The 21,793-nt window shown below is 35.3% G+C and overlaps 2 protein-coding genes across 2 annotated transcripts; one reads left to right on the forward strand and one right to left on the reverse strand.

The window, feature by feature from the left end:
* Positions 1-200: 200 nt before the first annotated feature.
* LOC139867245 (uncharacterized) lies at positions 201-5,349 on the forward strand. The gene is made up of 11 exons (XM_071855588.1): positions 201-603; positions 1,307-1,485; positions 1,575-1,797; positions 1,889-2,030; positions 2,115-2,312; positions 2,690-2,821; positions 2,948-3,076; positions 3,812-4,209; positions 4,299-4,515; positions 4,792-4,982; positions 5,088-5,349. The coding sequence occupies exons 1-11, from the start codon at positions 224-226 to the stop codon at positions 5,263-5,265; spliced, it is 2,367 nt and encodes a 788-aa protein (XP_071711689.1). The 5' UTR covers positions 201-223; the 3' UTR covers positions 5,266-5,349.
* Positions 5,350-5,729: 380 nt separating this feature from the next.
* On the reverse strand, positions 5,730-9,385 carry LOC139865996 (uncharacterized). The gene is made up of 2 exons (XM_071854121.1): positions 9,177-9,385; positions 5,730-8,686 (listed from the first exon to the last, which is right to left on the reverse strand). The coding sequence occupies exon 2, from the start codon at positions 8,670-8,672 to the stop codon at positions 5,964-5,966; it is 2,709 nt and encodes a 902-aa protein (XP_071710222.1). The 5' UTR covers positions 8,673-8,686; positions 9,177-9,385; the 3' UTR covers positions 5,730-5,963.
* Positions 9,386-21,793: the final 12,408 nt, after the last annotated feature.

Below are 21,793 nucleotides of genomic sequence, written 5' to 3' on the forward strand. Positions count from 1 at the left end.
CCGGATCTTTACGATCTTTATATTTATATATTAATATTTTTTGCCGTAAAAAAAAAAAAAAAAACAAGTGTTTTACTTGAAGGGCATTTATATTTTCTCCGGGTGCAATAATATTTCGGGTTCAACTTTTGACCCGGATTTATATTTCGCTCCTCCTAAAAAGTCAAAACCCCTTAAACCCTACTAACATTCCGGCACCATCGGCGGCAAGTTTCCGTTCACCATGCTTCATTTCCTAAAACCTCTCCGTCACCAAAACCACCGCCGTCATCTCCTCACCATTCGCATTGCTTCCGCTCATTACAAACCACACAAACAACCTCCACAACCACCACCACCACCAACACCCCCAAAACCACCCCAAAAGCCCGCCAAATTCACCCTCCATAACTACACATGGGAAGATCCGTACAGCTGGATGTCAAATTTAAACGATAAAGTAGCTATGCGTCACATGGATGTTTATATGGAGCAAGAAGAAAAATATACTGAAGCTGTTTTATTAACTGAAACCACCAATCGAATTCAATCGAAACTTCAATCGGAAATGGCGTCTCGCATGTCTTCTCAGTTATCCACTCCCCCATCTCGTTGGGGCCCCTGGTAGTTACTTAACTTTAATTTACATTTATTTTTCTTATAATGTTCATCCGAAATTTGGGTATTAATCGGCCGGGACTTTGAAAGGAGTAATCGGTAATTTGGGATTAATCGGATCGTACTTTATATATTTAAATATTAAGTTTCAAAAATTATATGTGTAAATATAGAAGAAAAACATAAACATAAACTTTTACATAATTGTTAAAAATTGTTAGTTTTGTTCAAAAACTTCAAAGTTTTAGTTTAAATTCATGTTAAAATGTTGACCAATTTTGACTTTGACTACCAAATTCGATTTACCTATCAATAGATGTTGACCGAATAATTAAACGGATTTTGGAAAATCGGAACGGATTGGTCTTTAAAATGCGGGTTTTTTACAACGGTGTGTTTAAGTGCTAAATATGTGTAATATGAAATTTGAAAATCATGTAGTGAAGGAATTTGAAAATTATGTAATCAGTTGTTAATTATTAATATTTTAGCTGAGTTTGTGCCATCTTGAATACTAATGAAGGCTAGTCAGGTTATCGAGTCAGACTCAAGCTCAACTCAACTATTTTGCAGCCCTGTTTCAAATCAGTATATCAAATGACATTTGTACTACACCAGTTTATATTGATTTATTTCGTAAAAGGGTTATGGGATTCATAATCGTGATACTTCATTAAAACGACAAATTTCATTTGGAGGTGGAATCTAGGTTGTATTATAGGAGAGTGGAAGAAGGTAAACAATATCCAGTGCTCTGTAGAAGATTGGCTACTTTAAACGACGAGTTCATTTCACATAAAAGTCCAACGGGCGGGTTTGATTTCACGTCTGGGAAAAGGATCGAACAGAAGCTTATTGATTACAATCAAGAATCAGAAAGATTTGGAGGTAATTGGATTTTATGTTGTTGTAATTAAATCATTGTATATTTTGATGTTTTAATTTTGTTTGTTTAATATGTTAATGTGATTTGATAGGTTATGCTTATGAAGAGGTATCAGAAGTATCACCTGATCATCGTTATATTGCGTACACTATGTACGATAAGGACAACGATTTTTTTAAGCTATGTGTACGGGATTTGAATTTTGGGTCGCTTTGTAGTAAGCCACAAGCTGATTGGGTCTGTAATGTGGCTTGGGCTATGGGTGGTCAATCGCTCTTATACGTTGTCACTGATCATAACAAGAAGCCTTACAGGTATAACCGTATAACACATGCTGTTTTGTATCTCATGTATTATATAGATGGGTGATTATGCATATAACTGTTTATTTATCTTGTGATTTAGGCTATATTATAGTATGATTGGATCTAAGGATGAAGATGCGATACTTTTTGAAGAACCCAAAGAAAATGTGCATCTTAATATTCGAAATACCAAGGATTTTCGGTTTGTGACTGTAAATGTATTTTCAACCACTAGTTCAAAGGTATTATACTCTTTATGGACTGAAACTTGTACAATATGTTTCTTTTCTGTTGATCATTAAACATTTGAATTGCAACTGTTTTAGGTTTTTCTGATCAATGCAGCCGATCCGTTATCTGGTTTGACACTTGTGTTTGAGTGTGAGGCTTGCGCACATTGTATTATCGAGCATCATCAAGGCTATCTTTATCTTTTTACGAATGCTGATAGAGGTGGACAGTCGGTTGATTTCCATTATCTTCTTCGTAGTCCTTTGCACTCTTCTGGTCCAAGAAAGTGGGAGGTTAGTTTAAGACACACTAGTAATACTAGATGTGGCTAATTGGGCGGGTCAGTTGAGTTAGGTAATGGCTTGACCCAAATATATATTTTTTTTTAATTATTATTTTTAATTCATCATGTCAATATGATTACAAATTTATGTTTAATGTTTACTTTCTTTTTAAAATTTTCTAATATGAATAAGATAAGAAGGTTTAAGTTTAAATATAAGATGTTAGATTACTTTTCGGCCCATTTGGATTTGAGTTAAAATGTTTGTGTGGTCTATCACAAGCGTATGATATTTATGCTTTGTAATATGCTCCTAGCTCGCTCATGTTCTTGAACATGAGGTGATTGTTGACTATGTTTCTTCTTTTTACATATATTTGGGTGCAGAATGTGTTTATTGATGCTGAAGATCTGATCATTGAGGACATTGACTTTTGCGATTCTCACATGGTACTTATCATTAGAGATGGTGGAAAACTCAGACTTTGTTCCGTTGCACTCCCTATGCCGAACAATAAGGTATCATGTTTATGACAATCATTAATCCTTAATATTTCTATTTGTTTAATGGAAAATTTTCATATTTGTGATTCGTATGTATTGGTTATAAAACAAGTTATATTCTTTTCTTCGTTGGTGGAACAGGATGCAGTCCATCTGAGAGAATTATATCCACAATTTCTGCCTCTTCCAGAGTCTGTTTCCCAGATCGCACCTGGACCGAATTATGACTTCTATTCCTCAATCATGAGATTTACAATTTCATCACCCGTGGTATGTTATTCATGTCGATTAATCAGCTCTTCAGGTTTGTTTTTCTTGATTATACGTTTTAAATGTCAAGTACCATGGCCATGTTTGGTACAGAGCTTTTTGGAGCTTTAGGATCTTTTAGCTTTTATGTAAAAACTGTCATATTTAATAAAAAACTTCATTTGGTTAAAAAGCTTAAAGCTTTTAGACTGAAGGACGAAGCTAAAAGCTAATAGAAGTAGCGTTTGAGAAAAAGCTCCTAGCTTTTTGTCATTCTACTCTTTATTTTATCAGTTCCACCAGCTACTCTCCCAAACACCTAAATACATATAAGAAGCTAACAACTACCAGCTAATTTTGCCAAACATACCCTATATTTTAACTTTCAAATCCAATGTCAAAAGTTGATTTTTATATGTAGACTCTATAATTGAATTGTTTGTCTTTTGAAAAGATTTCATGAAAGAAGAGAAGAGCTACCTTGCATTTCGTGTTACATTCTTTTTTTAAAATCTTTATCAAGTGCAATTAATTGTGTTTCTGTTAAGAGAAGTTATATATCTGCGTTAAAAAATTGTGTGGGCAATTACAACTGTCTAGTCAACAATATGAGTTTCAATAAACCAGAGTAGTAGTGTTACATACAAACAAGGCATTTAAATGTCGTAAGTATATTACACCGTACAATGTTACGTTTGGTTTACAACTCAATATCAATATACAATACACACTGATGCTCTCCTAGTCTCTTTGTAGATGCCTGATGCAGTAGTTGACTATAATTTATCGAACGGTAATTGGGAAATCATTCAACAGCACAACTTACTTCAAGAGAGGACCCGTATTCTGTACGGTACTGTTTCATCTGGCACGAATATATCAATACCGAATACCCAAGTTGATGCAGATGAAAAAAACCGCTCCTGGAACGATCTCTCTGAGTTTTACGCTTGCGAACAACACGAAGTTGTATCGTCTGACGGGGTTACGGTTCCTTTAACAATTGTTTATTCACACAAAAGAATGAAACAAGGTGAAAATCCCGGGTTACTTCACGGACACGGTGCGTATGGCGAGTTACTCGACAAAAGATGGCATAGCGAGTTAAAAAGCCTTCTAGATCGTGGTTGGGTTATCGCATATGCTGATGTTCGGTTAGTCTATTTGGAATTCATATAAACGGGAAAATGTAATATGAACGAGAAAACAGTTTTGAGTTTTAGTTCATGTTTTGATATTTCAGGGGTGGAGGTGGCAGAGGAAAGAGATGGCATGAAGACGGTAGACGTACTAAAAAACAAAATTCTATTAATGATTATATTTCGTGTGCTAAATTTCTTGTTGAAAACGAAATCGTGCACCAAAACAAGCTAGCTGGTTGGGGATATAGTGCAGGAGGGCTTTTGGTTGCTTCTGCTATTAATTGCTGCCCGCATTTATTTCGTGCAGCCGTTTTGAAGGTACGACATAAGTCTAATCAGTGGTCATAACTCGGCCAAAACTTGGGATTACTCACAAAATCGGTCAAAGTCAAACTTGGTCAACATCCGAGTACTTCTTGAGTTGCCGAGTACTCCCTAAAAAATCCCGACTGTATACCCCCAACTTTAAGTCCAATTCAAGTATAGTTATTGTGAATCACATCTTGTAAATACTGTTTAAAATTTTAGTATAGATTTATGTGTAGCTTGATGCACTTGTAACCTGTAAGTCTTAAATTGTTGATTATTTTGCAGGTTCCATTTTTGGACCCAGTTAACACTCTTGTGTACCCCATATTACCACTTACACCTGTTGACTATGAAGAGTTTGGATACCCTGGAGACGTCGAGGACTTTGAAGCCATACGGAAATTTTCTCCCTACGAGAACATTCAAAAGGATGTTCTTTATCCTGCGGTTTTGGTCAGCTCATCTTTCAACACAAGGTTAATATCCAAAATAACGGTTGCTTATTATTCTTTTGCTATAGAAACCTTTTCTCCAAAAACTAAAATGAGTCCTAAATAACAAGTCAGTTTTTTTGTCCTCAGATTTGGAGTATGGGAAGCGGCAAAATGGGTTGCACGAGTACGCGAGCACACCATTAACGACCCAAACCATCCTATCCTTCTTAATTTAACAACTGATATAGTGGAAGACAACAGATATTTGCAGTGCAAAGAGTCTGCATTAGAAGCTGCTTTTCTTTTAAAAATAATGGATTCCTAGAAACATTTACGGGCCATGGTTAGGTTAATTGTAAAGGTTAAAAGATGACGATACCGCCTGCATGTTTAATTGAGATCAATAGATTACAAGCTTTGTATGATACTATGATATGTGGTTTGCCTAAAAAGCTATACTTTTGGGAAGCTTAATGATGGTTTGGGCAATTGTACTTTTGCCACCATGTAAAGTTGTCACTTTTTAATGACAATTTGCTATAAAAAAAGCACACAACTTTGTATAGCATAACTCAATTTGTTGATGCTTTACAAAACACAACTTTTAGTTAAATAAGTCAATAAATAAATCAGCATATACAAAACTCAAAACTGAAAGAACAAACTAAGTTCTACTGTTTTAGCACATCTCAATTAGTTTTATACCTTACAATCTTGTCACAAAAGCACACAACTTTTGTAAATTAAACATTGCATAAATTAGCATATACATGTTCTAGTTTTGTTTATTAGATTTCACATTATCGCGACAAATTTTAATCTGAGAGTTCTACAACATCAAAATCACTAAGCAAATAGAACCATAAGAATGAACAAATACATCTGTTTGTGTTCATGAATAACAAAAAGATTCAGGCACAAAAGAAAAAAGATAGCACCTTTCTTAAACTAAACATTTTCTCTGTTACACCTGAACAAATATCTCACATTTTTAAACCTCAAAAACACAAACCAACTTTTATATTATTCTTCTTCATCTTCATCTTCCACAACAGTCGAAAGCCCGTCTTCCTTATTAAACTCCGGATTCAAAAACTTCGCAACGAAAGCCCATAGATTATAAACATCACTAAAGTTTGTCAAAAAACCCAAAGCAGCAGTCACCACTTCGACTCTAATAAACCCGTTTTTCCCATTCTCCATTGGCTTACAGAGTGTCGTATCTTCGTGATCCGGAGCCCCGCGGGTTTGTCTGGAGCTATCCAAGATCCGTATCCGACTAAGTATACCAACACCAAGTGAAATCCCATTTATTTCAGCTAACTTTTGAACCACTTCAGGGTTTATTAAACCTTTCTTTCTGTCTCTAACATTAAACGCAACCGATGCACCCCTTTCGTATTTGATTTTCGGCCCGTATATGTGAACTAGTGACACGCTGTTTTCCCCGTTTGAACCCGGTATCCGTAACTGAAGCAGTGACGTCACGAGCCAATTGACCAAAAACCGCAAACGAAGAGTTGTTTTATTAAGACCCAACATGTTTACATGATCGAGATGCTTACACGTGATCTCGGGTTCTCTCCTACTCGATTCTTGCCCTTCACCAAAATCGCCTTCGCTAATAAAATCATCATCTTCTTCAACATTTGTCGCTAAAAACTCACCATTTTTACTTGGATTTTCGGTAGTAAATGATACTCTTCTTCCTTTGCTTACACCCTGTGATTCGATCTCATCGACACCGAAAAGTTTACGACTCGAAAACCGATTCCCTTCCCTTCGTCCCAATAACCGAAACTCACCCTCGGTTTCCCGCCTTATCGCACTCTCGTTTGCCCGAGACACGATTCCCGAACTCGACCCGTTCTCCCATCTACTCGTTTCCGCTTCTTCTTCAATTTCGTTAAAACGATGATGTTCGGGAGTATTGTTTATCGTCTCCTTAATGTAATCTTCTTTCGGATCTTCTTTATTTCGATCCAATTCTTGAGAAACCGACATAACCGCCGCATCAAATGACATCATTCGAGGTTCATTATCGTACATGGGGCTATTAGCAATCTTTGAAGTCGGTTTAGGAGACGATAACTGCTTGTTTTTGTTCCGCCCCCGAAACCAAAACGGCGGCACCGGAGATGTACCCTGGTGCTTATCGTTGGCCCCACCGTAATCCGACCCTAACGGGCTTTGGCCCAAATCGATCCATAACGAGTTATCAGACGACTCGTCTTCACTAAAAACAGGACTCCTCATCACCTCACCAACAGAAAAACCGTCACCTTCTTCAAAAACCGTGCTCGTCCCGTCTCGATCGGAGACATTATCGTGATCCATCTCGGTATCGAATACTTCTCGCACTTGAGCAGAAGTGTACGCCCCGGAAAATGCCGGCAACTGTGGGCCCGGCCGACTACTTTCAGACGTTAATTCACCGTTTGGACCGACTTCATCATCTTCGATCCCGGTTAATCCCGGGATCCCATCAACTGAATCGCTCAAATATAAAGGAAAAACCGGGCTAATCTTGACTATACCGGATCCAGCATGACCCGGCTGATTTTGAAGACTTTTTATCACTGACTTTTTAATGAGCAGGCACCCAAATCCAGTCGGGTCAAACCCGAAAACCCGGTAAAAAGATGTGATTATGAAATCGGGTCGGAAAAGTGATAACCCGAGTGAGTCCATGTCTTTCGGGCCCAACGCCCCTGCATCAAGCAACACGTGCCAATTGTTTTGTTGGGCCAGCGCCATCCACTGATATGAATATTTAGCACCTGTAACTCTAGACTGAACAGGAAACACGAAAAGCCCCGTAGCTGAATCTTTTTTCCTCTTTTTCTTGTTTGAAATTTGTTTTCGAAGATCTGTTGAACATAGTTTAAGTGTTGGCCATTTAAACCAAGCACTTTGAACTTTCGCACCTTTCTCTTTAGCACTCTGAGCCATCCAATTAACTGATTGACTCTCGTGATCGAACATCGTTAACAGCTTTTTATTCGTGTGAAAAGGGTACGATTCAGCTAAAAGTTTAAAAGCAGAACCTCTACTAACTGTGAAAACAAGACCATATTCATTTTCGGGGATGTTCAAATAATCCATAATCCGAGTCTTGATATCGTGTTCTACAGTTCCTTTTTCAGCTCCACCATATAAAGCATGATTACTCAAATTTGCAGTTATTTCAGATAAACTAAATGTTGATGATTCCCAATAATGAACTGTTTGCAGAAACGAAAACAACCCAAATCCACAATAATCAAGGCATACTTTTGGAACAGGATCAGATAAATGGGAATAATCATCTGACCTTAAATGATCAATCTTTTCTGAAGATTGATACTTCGGATACATAGTCAAGAACTTGGAGAACGATTGATGAAGATCAGGGATCGAATCTTCGGTTTCGAAAGTTCGATCAGCAGCAAGTGCAGTTGCTCTGAGGAACTCTTTTTGAGTTTCGAGTCGTGCGAGAGATCGAGATCGGCCCAATGCTTCATCTTGATTGTTGACCGAGTCAATATCTTGAGATTTAACAAGTGACCCATCTTCAGAAGCTTCTTCAAGAGCTTCTCTAAGTTTGTGTTCTTGTAATTTTCTAAGTATTGATGGGTTTTTTCTGATATCATCAGATGAATATGGGTTTTCAGACCCATTTTTCTTTTTGCTTTTTTTGTCCAAGATTAAAGCAGCACAGTGTGAAATTGGTTTCCATAGTGAAAGATGCATTAAATCAGCTCAATCTACCCACAAGAAAATAAAAAAGTTGGCTTATTTTAACATATAAAGCCAAACCCTAAATCCCCAACAACAACAAAAGGTATAAAGGAATCAACTTTTTGACATTCCAAAAACAACAATTTGTTTTGAACAATAAAGGAGCTAGCTTGGCTCAATACAAATCAAACCCAGATGAAATTGAACAACCCAGATCAAAGAACTACAAGATTAATGTCAGAAAAAGTTAAAGTCTTGAAATTTGAGAAAAACAAGAATAAAATCTCAACAAAATAAAAAGGTCAATGTAGCTGTCAACAGTCATACATAAGAAGAAAAATTAAGAACAGGAAAGAAACATCCAAAAACCCCACAACAAATTTACAAAACCCAGATAAAAAAGGAACCCTAGGTTCAAGAAAATTCCAAACCCTAGACACAAAACACAAGATAAAGATGAAACCCCAGATCCATTAAAAATGATGGGAATTAAGGAAATGGGAGAAAGGAACGAACCCTAATTTTAGAATCCAGAAATCTTGAAAAAAGCCCCAATCTTTATGTGTTTGAGCTTGAGTGAATAGCAGATGAGACTCAATAAAAGTAAACCCACCAGATTCAATTGCTCATTTACTTCACTTGTTTAACCAAAAACATACCTTTATGATTGATGATGACCCACTGTGTTTGTATATTGTGTTTTATGTGTGTAAATTGCCTATTTCTGTTTCTGGTACTGTAGCTATTACTCCTCCCATGAAAAACGAAATTAGTTTTATTTTTTTTATTGTTCAAGCAAGTATGAGACGACTTATTTTTATTTGAGTTAAAGCCGTAAATAGGTTATATACTTTTATTTTTGTTTCAATGTATGCTATATACTCAGAAAAATATCAATGTATACTATATACTCATAAAAGGTTTATCGATATATACCAACAAAACTTAGAAACCTGCTAACATCATCATCTTCATCGTATCAACATCATCATCTAATCAGAGCTTCAAATTACTTGAAAATGATGTCAATAGCCTCGACTATCAGCTTTTGTGAAGTATTAAGATTCAAGATCCACAACAATTTCACAATTCGATGAAGAACATGAGCGGTTTTCATGAAGAACACCAAAATTGTGTTTTGTTGACATGAGTACACTTTTTGAAAGTATATATAGCCTACATTGATATTTCTTGGAGTATATAGTCTATATTGGAAAAAAAAATGAAAGTATACAACCTATTTATGGAAGAATAAGTTGCAGGTTTTTTTTTCCGTGTCATATTTAAAAGAAAAAAAATTCCACGTAATCATTTTAATCGGTTTAGCCGGTAGCAATTCATTTTTGTTGACATGAGTACACTTTTTGAAAGTATATAACCTACATTGGTATTTTTCAGAGTATATAGCCTACATTGTAACAAAAATGAAAGTATACAGCCTATTTATGGAAGAATAAGTTGCAGTTTTTTTTCCGTGTCATATTTAAAAGAAAAAAAATTCTACATAATCATTTTAATCGGTTTAGCGGGTAGCAAGTCATTTTTGTTGACATGAGTACACTTTTTGAAAGTATATTAGCCTACATTGTATTTTTCAGAGTATATAGCCTACATTGGAACAAAAATGAAAGTATATAGCATATTTATAGCTTTAACCCTTTTATTTTTTACAACTATAATGTTACAAAATTCGCTGTTTGAAAATTTATTGATCAAAACTTTGGAAGGATTAATAGGTAAGTCGAGAATTAATTAGACGGTATTTAAGTGACTATAACTACTCACTCTAACTCTAATAGGTAGAAAGTTTTTCCTGTTCGGGCCAGCAGGATTACTCCCTCGCTTTTTTCAATCCTTCCCTGACCACCACTAAATATTTATTCTAAACGGAATTCGAACCTGAGACCTCTTGCAAGAAACAAATGGCCCCAACCACTGGACTATCTATTGATGGTTTCACTCTAACTTTAATAATTTCTTTTATAATATCATTTACGTCACAAATTAATAGTTTAGTATTGTATTCATATTTTATATTAATTACTAAAATAAAGTAATATTTTAATTATCTACTTTCATAAATAAATAAAAATTAAAGGTTAGGCAGGATCAATGGGGAAGTAACCAATCGGGGGAAGCATGGGGAAACAAATTTTTTTTTCGTTTTTTTTAGAATTTTTTTCAGGCATCAAGATTACACGAAAATATGAATATTTAAAAAAGACACTTCGTGATGAATGTTATTATTTAGGCGGGAAAACGATCGACAAAAATAACATTCAAGATAATTTTGATCATGAAAAATGTTAACGTTATTTTTTTTTTCTTCATGTTTTGTGAAGCAAATTTTAGCCCGATTTAGAGTTTAGGGTTTAGGATTTAGGGTTTAGTGTTTTGAGTTTAGTCCCTAAATCAAAAACCCTAAACTCTAAATCGTTCGTGTTAAAAACTCAATCTAAAGCCTAGATCTAAACCCTAAATCTAAACCCTAAACCCTAAATTTCTAAACCCTAATATCTAAACCCTATAAACCCTAATATCTAAACCCTAATATCTAAAACTTCAACATACGCTCGAAAAACACGATAATTGTTATATATTAATTCTTCGAGCGTTTTTCCGTCAAAATAAAAATATGTATCACAAAGTGTCTAATAAATGTTTATATTTTCATCCAATCTACAATGTTCGTAAACAAAGTTTTTTCAAAAAACGAAAAAGAAAATAAAACTTTTTGCTTCCCCCCGTTTGGTTACTTTCCCCTTGATCCTATATATATATATATATATATATATATATATATATATATATATATATATATATATATATATATATATATATATATATATATATATATATATAAATATACGTATATGTATGTAAGACATCAAGATCAAGATAAGCAATAAATAAAGAGTAAAATGGTATTATAATAAAAAGTTTAATAACAATTTGTAAAACTGTCTAATTTGTACTATGATTTAAATTAAATTAGGATTAGGATGTCATTATATCATTTTACTAAATTTATTTTCGAAAATTTATATTAATGTTTTATTATATTAGTATTATATATCATATACAACGTGTATATAGTATATACTAAAGAAATACAAAGTCCTAATCAATAAAGTCAATAGTAACGATGACAATAACAATGAGACTTATATGGTGGTTGTTATTTCTCGTTTCTCCCGTTTCTCGCTTGACTCGTTCAGCTTCTGGATCTGTCTTGTTGGAGAATCTCGCCAAAAATTCTTGCGATTTGCTATTTTGGGCCCGAGCTGTAACGATTTTCTATTTTGTTGTTTTCTCCTATACACCATGTTACCTGTTTTGTCGCTTCACTTTTGGTCTTGTTTGCTCCATCTTTCTTACCGTCTTTCATTGTTCAGGTGGGGTTAACGTTGTTGCGAACTTTTCTGGCGCACCTAGTTGTCTTGGTGTTTATGTTGGTTTCGAAAATTCAAGGTTTTCTGGGGGTGTTCTCTCGGGGATTCTTCGACCGCCCGAACGGTGATTTTTAGCTTGCTCGAAGTTTTCTCGATAGTTACTGGTCTGTTGGTGGGTTCATCCGGTTTGTATTGGTTTCGAAAGTTTTCTACAAGTTGAAGGTCTCGGGATTAGTGTTTTTGAGTTTCTCGGTGGGCGATTGTGATGGGTGTTGATGTTGTAAGTAGCTAGAGAGGGGTGAATAGTTACTTAGTCGAATTTTAAAATTTTCTTTGCGTTTTCTTAAACTTGAACTTGATATAATGTGACTTGAAATGTTTGTTCTCAAATAATACTAACAAGGTATATATATATATATATATATATATATATATATATATATATATATATATATATATATATATATATATGTTAAGATATAATCAAAAAGATAAGGGAAGAGAGAACAAACACAACGATTTATAGTGGTTCGGAAAGATGTTAACTAATATTCCTTAATCCACTCCTCAATTCTACGAATTGAGATTTTTCTTCACTATGATACTCCAAACTCGGTGGAGTGTTCGGATACAACACTAGTACTTCGATAAGCCGCAACTTGTGAACTCTTACGTCCCTTTGAAGACTTCACAAACACCTATAGCTCTTACCGTAAGATTATAATGAACTATCCTAGTGAAAACACAACTACCTTCTAGATCCCTTTAAGAAGATAGTTTACAAGTAAACTTACAACTTAAGCTTACAAGTACTCTTGTTAGAATCTCTCTAAAAGATTACAATTTAATTATAAGAATGATATCAATAAGTATGAGAAAATATGAGTAAAAAGAGGTGAGTCTTCAAATACTTTAAGGCTTGGCTTTTATAGGAAAGAGAAATCTGCCTGGAAGCTACACGGCTCGCTGCACGGTCGACCGTGGTTCTACCGTGTACCTCTGACATCTGATTCTTATGGTTGTTTTTGTCCTTTGAAAATTGTCATTTTCCCTTGTTGAATAGCTGCAACTAGAGGCCAAGTATCTCTGAAATTATCCCTATTACCCCTTTTGTTTTGGACATAAGCATGGAGGTTGACATGACCATAAAAGAAGAAAGTCTTCAAGCTTTGACCATTTGTCATTGATTACTTAAAGAGGCAATTGCAGAATTTTGTCTCTTGACAAACCATTATCTTCCAAAAACTTCATCAACCTTTCTTAATTACTTGTCATTTTGCTAATGGAAGTATATTGCCCTTTGGAACATTGTTACAACTCAAATGAACTAGTTTAAGTCTAGTTTGAACATAGTAATCCTTGTTACAATTTTGACTAGCTTGAACTAATCACATTTACATACATGCAATGGTTCATAAAACTAGTGGGAGAGCAACTCTTTAGTTGGGACTTCAATGACCATTATTAGTATGTTTAAATGACATTAGGTACTATGATAAAAAGATATAACACTTATGTGTTTAATCTAAATTTGGCTTAAAATGTCATTAAGATGTCATTAGGTATGATTAGTAAAAATTAACATCTTTTAGTTCAAAACTTTTTGAGATCAAAGAGGGCAACTATTATAAGTATGTTTAAAAAGGTTTTATAAATTATAGATGCCTCAAAGTGGTCTAACTTAAAGTGGATAAATTTTGGTAACAGAGAAAATTGCGGTCGAGCTGCGGTCGACCGTGAAGATAACCGTAGATTGACAGTTTTAGAAAAACTTAAATTCGTTAGTACAGGACACACACGGTCGGTTTCACGGTCGACCGTGGTTCAGCCTCATATCATTTTTACTAAGATGATTTCTTATGCATTGATCTTTTTCTAGAGATAGTTTAGGCTTATGAACTCATGTCGTCTTACATATGATTTGAAATGTCCCGTTCTTATTGATTAAAAATGTTCCATATTAATTGATTTCGTTGCGAGGTTTTGACCTCTATATGAGACGTTTTTCAAAGACTGCATTCATTTTAAAACAAACCATAACCTTTATTTCATCAATAAAGGTTTAAAAGCTTTACGTAGATTATCAAATAATGATAATCTAAAATATCCTGTTTACACACGACCATTACATAATGGTTTACAATACAAATATGTTACAACAAAATAAGTTTCTTGAATGCAGTTTTTACACAATATCATACAAGCATGGACTCCAAATCTCGTCCTTATTTAAGTATACGACAGCGGAAGCTCTTAATAATCACCTGAGAATAAACATGCTTAAAACGTCAACAAAAATGTTGGTGAGTTATAGGTTTAACCTATATATATCAAATCATAATAATAGACCACAAGATTTTATATTTCAATACACATCCCATACATAGAGATAAAAATCATTCATATGGTGAACACCTGGTAACCGACATTAACAAGATGCATATATAAGAATATCCCCATCATTCCGGGACACCCTTCGGATATGATATAAATTTCGAAGTACTAAAGCATCCGGTACTTTGGATGGGGTTAGTTAGGCCCAATAGATCTATCTTTAGGATTCGCGTCAATTAGGGTGTCTGTTCCCTAATTCTTAGATTACCAGACTTAATAAAAAGGAGCATATTCGATTTCGATAATTCAACCATAGAATGTAGTTTCACGTACTTGTGTCTATTTTGTAAATCATTTATAAAACCTGCATGTATTCTCATCCCAAAAATATTATATTTTAAAAGTGGGACTATAACTCACTTTCACAGATTTTTACTTCGTCGAGAAGTAAGACTTGGCCACTGTTGATTCACGAACCTATAACAATATATACATGTATATTAAAGTATGTTCAAAATATATTTACAACACTTTTAATATATTTTGATGTTTTAAGTTTATTAAGTCAGCTGTCCTCGTTAGTAACCTACAACTAGTTGTCCATAGTTAGATGTACAGAAATAAATCGATAAATATTATCTTGAATCAATCCACGACCCAGTGTATACGTATCTAAGTATTGATCACAACTCAAACTATATATATTTTGGAATCAACCTCAACCCTGTATAGCTAACTCCAACATTCACATATAGAGTGTCTATGGTTGTTCCGAAATATATATAGATGTGTCGACATGATAGGTCGAAACATTGTATACGTGTCTATGGTATCTCAAGATTACATAATATACAATACAAGTTGATTAAGTTATGGTTGGAATAGATTTGTTACCAATTTTCACGTAGCTAAAATGAGAAAAATTATCCAATCTTGTTTTACCCATAACTTCTTCATTTTAAATCCGTTTTGAGTGAATCAAATTGCTATGGTTTCATATTGAACTCTATTTTATGAATCTAAACAGAAAAAGTATAGGTTTATAGTCGGAAAAATAAGTTACAAGTCGTTTTTTTAAAGGTAGTCATTTCAGTCGAAAGAACGACGTCTAGATGACCATTTTAGAAAACATACTTCCACTTTGAGTTTAACCATAATTTTTAGATATAGTTTCATGTTCATAATAAAAATCATTTTTTTATAATAACAACTTTTAAATCAAAGTTTATCATAGTTTTTAATTAACTAACCCAAAACAGCCCGCGGTGTTACTACGACGGCGTAAATCCAGTTTTACGGTGTTTTTCGTGTTTCCAGGTTTTAAATCATTAAGTTAGCATATCATATAGATATAGAACATGTGTTTAGTTGATTTTAAAAGTCAAGTTAGAAGGATTAACTTTTGTTTGCGAACAAGTTTAGAATTAACTAAACTATGTTCTAGTGATTACAAGTTTAAACCTTCGAATAAGATAGCTTTATATGTATGAATAGAATGATGTTATGAACATCATTACTACCTTAAGTTCCTTGGATAAACCAACTGGAAAAGAGAAAAATGGATCTAGCTTCAACGGATCCTTGGATGGCTCGAAGTTCTTGAAGCAGAATCATGACACGAAAACAAGTTCAAGTAAGATCATCACTTGAAATAAGATTGTTATAGTTATAGAAATTGAACCAAAGTTTGAATATGATTATTACCTTGTATTAGAATGATAACCTACTGTAATAAACAAAGATTTCTTGAGGTTGGATGATCACCTTACAAGATTGGAAGTGAGCTAGCAAACTTGAAAGTATTCTTGATTTTATGTAACTAGAACTTGTAGAATATATGAAGAACACTTAGAACTTGAAGATAGAACTTGAGAGAGATCAATTAGATGAAGAAAATTGAAGAATGAAAGTGTTTTTAGGTGTTTTTGGTCGTTGGTGTATGGATTAGATATAAAGGATATGTAATTTTGTTTTCATGTAAATAAGTCATGAATGATTACTCATATTTTTGTAATTTTATGAGATATTTCATGCTAGTTGCCAAATGATGGTTTCCACATGTGTTAGGTGACTCACATGGGCTGCTAAGAGCTGATCATTGGAGTGTATATACCAATAGTACATACATCTAAAAGCTGTATATTGTACGAGTACGAATACGGGTGCATACGAGTAGAATTGTTGATGAAACTGAACGAGGATGTAATTGTAAGCATTTTTGTTAAGTAGAAGTATTTTGATAAGTGTATTGAAGTCTTTCAAAAGTGTATAAATACATATTAAAACACTACATGTATATACATTTTAACTGAGTCGTTAAGTCATCGTTAATCGTTACATGTAAGTGTTGTTTTGAAACCTTTAGGTTAACGATCTTGTTAAATGTTGTTAACCCAATGTTTATAATATCAAATGAGATTTTAAATTATTATATTATCATGATATTATCATGTATGAATATCTCTTAATATGATATATATACATTAAATGTCTTTACAACGATAATCGTTACATATATGTCTCGTTTAAAAATCATTAAGTTAGTAGTCTTGTTTTTACATATGTAGTTCATTGTTAATATACTTAATGATATGTTTACTTATCATAGTATCATGTTAACTATATATATATCCATATATATGTCATCATATAGTTTTTACAAGTTTTAACGTTCGTGAATCACCGGTCAACTTGGGTGGTCAATTGTCTATATGAAACATATTTCAATTAATCAAGTCTTAACAAGTTTGATTGCTTAACATGTTGGAAACATTTAATCATGTAAATATCAATCTCAATTAATATATATAAACATGGAAAAGTTCGGGTCACTACAGTACCTACCCGTTAAAGCTGTTGAAGGTGTTGACGAATCTTCTGGAAATAGATGCGGGTATTTCTTCTTCATCTGATCTTCACGCTCCCAGGTGAACTCGGGTCCTCTACGAGCATTCCATCGAACCTTAACAATTGGTATCTTGTTTTGCTTAAGTCTTTTAACCTCACGATCCATTATTTCGACGGGTTCTTCGATGAATTGAAGTTTTTCGTTGATTTGGATTTCATCTAACGGAATAGTGAGATCTTCTTTAGCAAAACATTTCTTCAAATTCGAGACGTGGAAAGTGTTATGTACAGCCGAGAGTTGTTGAGGTAACTCAAGTCGGTAAGCTACTGGTCCGACACGATCAATAATCTTGAATGGTCCAATATACCTTGGATTTAATTTCCCTCGTTTACCAAATCGAATAACGCCTTTCCAAGGTGCAACTTTAAGCATGACCATCTCTCCAATTTCAAATTCTATATCTTTTCTTTTAATGTCAGCGTAGCTCTTTTGTCGACTTTGGGCGATTTTCAACCGTTGTTGAATTTGGATGATCTTCTCGGTAGTTTCTTGTATAATCTCTGGACCCGTAATCTGTCTATCCCCCACTTCACTCCAACAAATCGGAGACCTGCACTTTCTACCATAAAGTGCTTCAAACGGCGCCATCTCAATGTTTGAATGGTAGCTGTTGTTGTAGGAAAATTCTGCTAACGGTAGATGTCGATCCCAACTGTTTCCGAAATCAATAACACATGCTCGTAGCATGTCTTCAAGCGTTTGTATCGTCCTTTCGCTCTGCCCATCAGTTTGTGGATGATAGGCAGTACTCATGTCTAGACGAGTTCCTAATGCTTGCTGTAATGTCTGCCAGAATCTTGAAATAAATCTGCCATCCCTATCAGAGATAATAGAGATTGGTATTCCATGTCTGGAGATGACTTCCTTCAAGTACAGTCGTGCTAACTTCTCTATCTTGTCATCTTCTCTTATTGGCAGGAAGTGTGCTGATTTGGTGAGACGATCAACTATTACCCAAATAGTATCAAAACCACTTGCAGTCCTTGGCAATTTAGTGATGAAATCCATGGTAATGTTTTCCCATTTCCATTCTGGGATTTCGGGTTGTTGAAGTAGACCTGATGGTTTCTGAGGCTCAGCTTTGACCTTAGAACACGTCAAACATTTTCCTACGTATTTAGCAACATCGGCTTTCATACCCGGCCACCAAAAATGTTTCTTGAGATCCTTGTACATCTTCCCCGTTCCAGGATGTATTGAGTATCTGGTTTTATGAGCTTCTCTAAGTACCATTTCTCTCATATCTCCAAATTTTGGTACCCAAATCCTTTCAGCCCTATACCGGGTTCCGTCTTCCCGAATATTAAGATGCTTTTCCGATCCCTTGGGTATTTCATCCTTTAAATTTCCCTCTTTTAAAACTCCTTGTTGCGCCTCCTTTATTTGAGTAGTAAGGTTATTATGAATCATTATATTCATAGATTTTACTCGAATGGGATCTCTGTCCTTCCTGCTCAAGGCATCGGCTACCACATTTGCCTTTCCCGGGTGGTAACGAATCTCAAAGTCGTAATCATTCAACAATTCAATCCACCTACGCTGCCTCATATTCAGTTGTTTCTGATTAAATATGTGTTGAAGACTTTTGTGGTCGGTATATATAATACTTTTGACCCCATATAAGTAGTGCCTACAAGTATTTAATGCAAAAACAACCGCGCCTAATTCCAAATCATGCGTCGTATAATTTTGTTCGTGAATCTTTAATTGTCTAGACGCATAAGCAATCACCTTCGTTCGTTGCATTAATACACAACCGAGACCTTGCTTTGATGCGTCACAATAAATCACAAAATCATCATTCCCTTCAGGCAATGACAATATAGGTGCCGTAGTTAGCTTTTTCTTCAATAACTGAAACGCTTTCTCTTGTTCATCATTCCATTCAAATTTCTTCCCTTTATGCGTTAATGCAGTCAAGGGTTTTGCTATTCTGGAAAAGTCTTGGATGAACCTTCTGTAGTAACCAGCTAGTCCTAAAAACTGGCGTATGTGTTTCGGAGTTTTCGGGGTTTCCCACTTTTCAACAGTTTCTATCTTTGTCGGATCCACCTTAATACCTTCTTTGTTCACTATGTGACCGAGGAATTGAACTTCTTCCAACCAAAATGCACACTTTGAAAACTTAGCGTACAATTCTTCCTTCCTCAATACTTCTAACACCTTTCTCAAATGTTCACCGTGTTCTTGGTCATTCTTTGAGTAAATAAGTATGTCATCAATGAAAACAATGACAAACTTGTCAAGGTATGGTCCACACACTCGGTTCATAAGGTCCATGAACATAGCTGGTGCATTAGTTAAACCAAACGGCATGACCATAAACTCGTAATGACCGTAACGTGTTCTGAAAGCAGTCTTTGGAATATCATCTTCTTTCACCCGCATTTGATGATACCCGAAACGTAAGTCAATCTTTGAATAAACAGACGAGCCTTGTAGTTGATCAAATAAGTCGTCGATTCTCGGTAGTGGGTAGCGGTTCTTGATGGTAAGTTTGTTCAACTCTCGGTAGTCGATACACAACCTGAATGTACCATCTTTCTTCTTGACAAACAAAACAGGAGCTCCCCACGGTGATGTGCTTGGTCGAATGAAACCACGCTCTAAAAGTTCTTGTAATTGGCTTTGCAATTCTTTCATCTCGCTGGGTGCGAGTCTGTAAGGAGCACGAGCTATTGGTGCAGCTCCTGGTACAAGATCTATTTGAAATTCAACGGATCGATGTGGGGGTAATTCCGGTAATTCTTTCGGAAATACATCGGGAAATTCTTTTGCAATGGGAACATCATTGATGCTCTTTTCTTCAGTTTGTACTTTCTCGACGTGTGCTAGAACAGCATAACAACCTTTTCTTATTAGTTTTTGTGCCTTCAAATTACTAATAAGATGTAGCTTCGTGTTGCCCTTTTCTCCGTACACCATTAAGGGTTTTCCTTTTTCTCGTATAATGCGAATTGCATTTTTGTAACAAACGATCTCTGCTTTCACTTCTTTCAACCAGTCCATACCGATTATCACATCAAAACTCCCTAACTCTACTGGTATCAAATCAATCTTAAATGTTTCGCTAACCAGTTTAATTTCTCGATTCCGACATATATTATCTGCTGAAATTAATTTACCATTTGCTAATTCAAGTAAAAATTTACTATCCAAAGGCGTCAATGGACAACTTAATTTAGCACAAAAATCTCTACTCATATAGCTTCTATCCGCACCCGAATCAAATAAAACGTAAGCAGATTTATTGTCAATAAGAAACGTATCCGTAACAAGCTCCGGGTCTTCTTGTGCCTCTGCCGCATTAATATTGAAAACTCTTCCGCGGCCTTGTCCATTCGTGTTCTCCTGGTTCGGGCAATTTCTAATAATGTGGCCCAGTTTTCCACATTTATAACAAACTACATTGGCATAACTTGCTCCGACACTACTTGCTCCACCATTACTCGTTTCGACACCATTTTATTCCTTTCGTTCTATTAACCCCTGGTCCGTAGACCTCACACTTCGCCGCGCTATGACCATTTCTTTTACACTTGTTGCAAAATTTGGTGCAGAACCCCGAGTGATACTTTTCACACCTTTGGCATAGCTGCTTCTGATTGTTGTTGTTGTTGTTGTTGCGGTTATTATTGTTGTTGGGATGATTGTTGTAGTTGCTGTTGTTGTTGTTGTTGTTGTTGTTGTTGTTATTGTTGTTGTTGTTGTTGTTGTTGTTGTTGTTGTTGTTGGGCCTTTTGTTGTAGTTGCGATTGATGTTGCGATTGTTGGGATAATTGTTGCGATTATTGTTGTAATTGCTGTTGTTGTTGTATTGGTGATTCTTATCACCGTTTTCCTCCCACTTTCTTTTGACTTGCTTCACATTGGCCTCTTCAGCAGTCTGTTCTTTAATTCTTTCTTTAATCTGGTTCACTAGTTTGTGAGCCATTCTACATGCCTGTTGTATGGAGGCGGGCTCGTGTGAACTTATATCTTCTTGGATTCTTTCCGGTAATCCTTTCACAAACGCGTCGATCTTCTCTTCCTCATCTTCGAATGCTCCCGGACACAATAGGCACAATTCTGTGAATCGTCTTTCGTACGTGGTAATATCAAATCCTTGGGTTCGTAACCCTCTAAGTTCTGTCTTGAGCTTATTGACCTCGGTTCTGGGACGGTACTTCTCGTTCATCAAGTGCTTGAATGCTGACCACGGTAGTGCGTACGCATCGTCTTGTCCCACTTGCTCTAGATAGGTATTCCACCATGTTAACGCAGAACCTGTGAAGGTATGCGTAGCGTACTTCACTTTGTCCTCTTCAGTACACTTACTTATGGCAAACACCGATTCGACCTTCTCGGTCCACCGTTTCAATCCGATCGGTCCGTCGGTTCCATCAAATTCCAAAGGTTTGCAGGCAGTGAATTCTTTGTAGGTGCATCCTACACGATTTCCTGTACTGCTAGATCCAAGGTTATTGTTGGTATGTAGCGCAGCCTGTACTGCGGCTATG

Source organism: Rutidosis leptorrhynchoides, chromosome 9 (assembly GCF_046630445.1).
Source record: "Rutidosis leptorrhynchoides isolate AG116_Rl617_1_P2 chromosome 9, CSIRO_AGI_Rlap_v1, whole genome shotgun sequence".
Lineage (NCBI taxonomy): Eukaryota > Viridiplantae > Streptophyta > Magnoliopsida > Asterales > Asteraceae > Rutidosis > Rutidosis leptorrhynchoides.

Bases quoted from the DNA above. Each gene is read 5' to 3' on its own strand.
- LOC139867245 (XM_071855588.1), top strand. From the start codon at position 224: ATGCTTCATTTCCTAAAACCTCTCCGTCACCAAAACCACCGCCGTCAT. The intron at 2,031-2,114 runs GTATTATACTCT...CAACTGTTTTAG, and splicing joins TTTCAACCACTAGTTCAAAG to GTTTTTCTGATCAATGCAGC. The intron at 4,983-5,087 runs GTTAATATCCAA...TTTTGTCCTCAG, and splicing joins AGCTCATCTTTCAACACAAG to ATTTGGAGTATGGGAAGCGG.
- LOC139865996 (XM_071854121.1), bottom strand. From the start codon at position 8,672: ATGCATCTTTCACTATGGAAACCAATTTCACACTGTGCTGCTTTAATC.